General features: G+C 43.2%; 1 protein-coding gene across 1 annotated transcript; it reads right to left on the bottom strand.

Annotated features, from left to right (window-relative positions):
* Positions 1 to 1771: 1771 nt before the first annotated feature.
* Positions 1772 to 3046, bottom strand: LOC129272744 (allatostatin-A receptor-like). Its single transcript, XM_054909850.2, has one exon. It carries the CDS (start codon positions 3044 to 3046, stop codon positions 1772 to 1774), a length of 1275 nt encoding a protein of 424 aa, XP_054765825.2.
* Positions 3047 to 3304: the final 258 nt, after the last annotated feature.

The following is a 3304-nucleotide window of genomic DNA, read 5'->3' as shown; positions in this document are numbered from 1 at the left end:
CAAATTGATGTTTGAACTAGGGAGGGCGCCCAATTGATGTTCGAAATTAGTGGGGGGGGGGGTCCGCCAAATTGATGTTTGAACTAGGGGGGGGGGGAATTTATGTTCGGGTTAGGGGATCGCCATTTTGATGTTTGACCAGAGGAGACAAATACATATTTCAAGTTATATTTCACATAGGGGCGCTAATTTCATGTTCAACCCAAATTGACCTTAAAGTCGGGGGGCTCTATGCCTATTCATATTCGACCGGGGGCGCAACATTGCTCGTATTGCCTGTTTATAGTGAACTACATGTCCTGCAAAAAAAGATTAAATACATGCGGCTGAACTAAAATATCCCGTTTTTACGTGGTGGGTTACACTTTGTAAAAGACGATTAAAATGTCATTTTTTATATCGGAATATAATTTTTTTTTCGGTTCGCTCTTCGAGCTTGGGTCATTTATAAGAAAATAGTGAATATATCCCCTCCTAATCATTAAAAAAAAAAGTGCATAGATGTCCCATTTTCCCAAGTTTAGCCCGCGATTTGCTCTCGCACAAATTGTTAATTAGGTATCAATCCTGTCAAAAGTGCTCAGAATATCCGCTTTTCAGGTCGGAAAATTTAAAAATAATTCACATCACGCTTCATTTCAATCGTTTCGCATAAAATTTTTCGGGTCTAAAAGTTGGAAAAAAAAAATCAACTCGCGCTCGCATATATTGTTAAGTTTAAGCTCGTGCTTCGCGCTCGCATCAATATTGTTAAGTTATATACGCATCCCGTCCTCACAGTTTTTATGCGAACGAGAAGCGCGAGCTGAAAATATTTGATATTCTTACCTGACAACTGAAAGTGTCCTTTTCATTTCATCATTTTCAAAGTTTTCAGCTAGCGCTTCGCGCTCGAAATTATTTCTTAAAATCAGTTAGGCATCGTGTTTATCATAACTACTTAAGCTTTCACGATAAAATCCATGAACAATTAAAAAAAAATCAGATCGTGCTTCGCGTTCGCATTATTTATTAATGCCTTGTTTGCCTTTTTGGGGAAAATTGGTGTGATACCCTTAACGAGTGCACGTGCAGCCCGCGCCCAAAATAAAAAAAAAAACCTTTTGGTTGGGATTTTTTACCTGATTGCTAAGAAAGCATGAATGCTTGTAAGCAAGCAACCAGAGGACCGACGGCTTAAGGTCCTCTCCGAAGGACCTGGTAATGAGGATTAATGCCTTACCAAAGGGCAATAGCGCACTAAGTGTGAATCGAACCCGGGTCACCGGAATACGAATCCCCCGCTCTACCGACTGAGCTATCGCGCCTCCTTTAAACGTGTTTTTTGGGGGTCACGCATGTATACAGCAATATATTTGACAGCCCCCCCCCCCCCCGGGGAAGTGTCAGGGGGCAATTGTCTTTGGGGTTATTATTATAGAAACCCATGGTCTCGTATAATTTGACCTTTTGACCTTTCGATGGCATTTCATCTCATTATATCCTGATCATAATTTTACACACACCGCGGACTATCGGACCCGCGGACTATCGGACCTGCGGACTAACGGACCCGCGGACTATCGGACCCGCGGACTATCGGACCCGCGGACTAACGGACCCGCGGACTATCGGACCCGCGGACTATCGGGCTGTAACCCCAGCGATCATATCCCCATCAATATTTTCATTTTATCTCCACCCATTCGTCAATTTAGTATGAAAAATTCGCGTTAATACTCCCACCTTTCTTTGATATTATATACTGGGTAGTATTTGATCTTTGTTGACTCTAGGCCTTGATTCCCTTGACCTTCGAAACCGATTCATTCACGGTTGTACTTTTAACTGACTCAGAATTGTGACCAAATAGCGGAGCGCCACTCCGAGGTGATCCACTCGTCCCACAGAACAACCCCTTAAGCGCCTTTCGGAAAGGAGGATAACGGATAGTATAGATGATCGGGTTAGCGCAGGAATTGAGGAACATGAGCAGGATCAAGCTAGAACTCAAAGGACTCCAAATGAAAGTAATGGGTAAGACGCCCAGGTTCACCAGGAAATAGGCTGTCATATTCGGGGTGAAGCAAATGATGTAGGTGCTGACAACGATTAGCATGAGCTTAATGACGCGGTTCCGAGCGACAATATGGAAAGTAGGTTTATCGGTTTTCTGGATCTGTGCTCTCTTGGCGATCGTGCGTTGCTTGTGAAGGGAATATGCCGTGAGACCTTGCGTGAGGAGGAGAGTTGAGATCGGTAGGACTACGGTCACCAGATAATTGAAGATTCCGATGGGGAATACAACGCTTGGGACAGCGCGATAGAGGCAAGTGCACTGGGGTGTTATCACAAAGACAAACGGGATGAACAAAGCGGAAAATATACCAGCCAACCACAGGAGCATGATGGCGATCTTGCTGCGCCCAGAGGTAAACACTAACATGTGGTTTAAAGGATATGCAACAGCCATGTAGCGTTCAGCTCCCATTGCCATGAGAATGTAGGATGATGTCCGCAACCCGTGGAATAGGAAATACCGAGAGTCTATCATCTTGCAGAAGAAGAGACCTAGCGGTGTTCGCGGTATCCTCTTCGATGTTGGCACTGGGATGATAAAGACGGAGCTGACCAAGTCGGCAATGGCCAACGCACCCACCATGATATCCATTGAATGCAAGGCCCCACGACGTTGGGCTAAGACGACAATAACAAGAAGGTTCCCGATGATGCCAAAGACACCGATGAGTACCTGGATACAGTCGAATATTCCCCATCTTAGCGCATTCCATTCCCAAGAGTCACAGGACATTTTGGTGTGGTCCATGCCGCTTTCGGTGCTCAGGTTTCTCTCTATCCTTGTAGGAAACATAGCTTCTTCTCTATCCATCGCAATGGTATAAATTCCTCCCGTGGCTGTAACCAATGCAGATGCATGGTAACCTTCTGTTGTCATAGTGCAATTGAAAAACACATCCTTAACATCAGCTCTTTCACTTGTCAGTGTTACGCCCTCTACGGTTGAACTTGAATTTTGGCCGTGTTCAAATGAGATGGCATCTGCCATAGTACCATAAAGTTTGATCATGAAGAAAAACAAAGCTGGTTGATTTTTCATGATGAGTCTCTTGCCGTCTAATGTATCCAACAATATCTGCCAAAAAAAAAATCGACTTTATATATATATATAAACTAACCGTAAGTTGATCACATGAAATAAATTTATACCTAAATAATTCATACCTATTAATTAAAATAAAATTCACCTAAAAAATGCTGAAAATTTTTATCCAAATCTGATAACAAACAAAATACGAAGTTATTG

The sequence above is a fragment of the Lytechinus pictus genome, chromosome 12, assembly GCF_037042905.1.
Source record: "Lytechinus pictus isolate F3 Inbred chromosome 12, Lp3.0, whole genome shotgun sequence".
Lineage (NCBI taxonomy): Eukaryota > Metazoa > Echinodermata > Echinoidea > Temnopleuroida > Toxopneustidae > Lytechinus > Lytechinus pictus.
Note: the sequence above shows the minus strand (reverse complement) of the source record. Positions and strands in the feature narration are given on the sequence as shown.

Excerpts from the sequence above, each read along its gene's own strand:
- LOC129272744 (XM_054909850.2), bottom strand. The coding sequence starts at position 3,046 with ATGGCAGATGCCATCTCATTTGAACACGGCCAAAATTCAAGTTCAACC.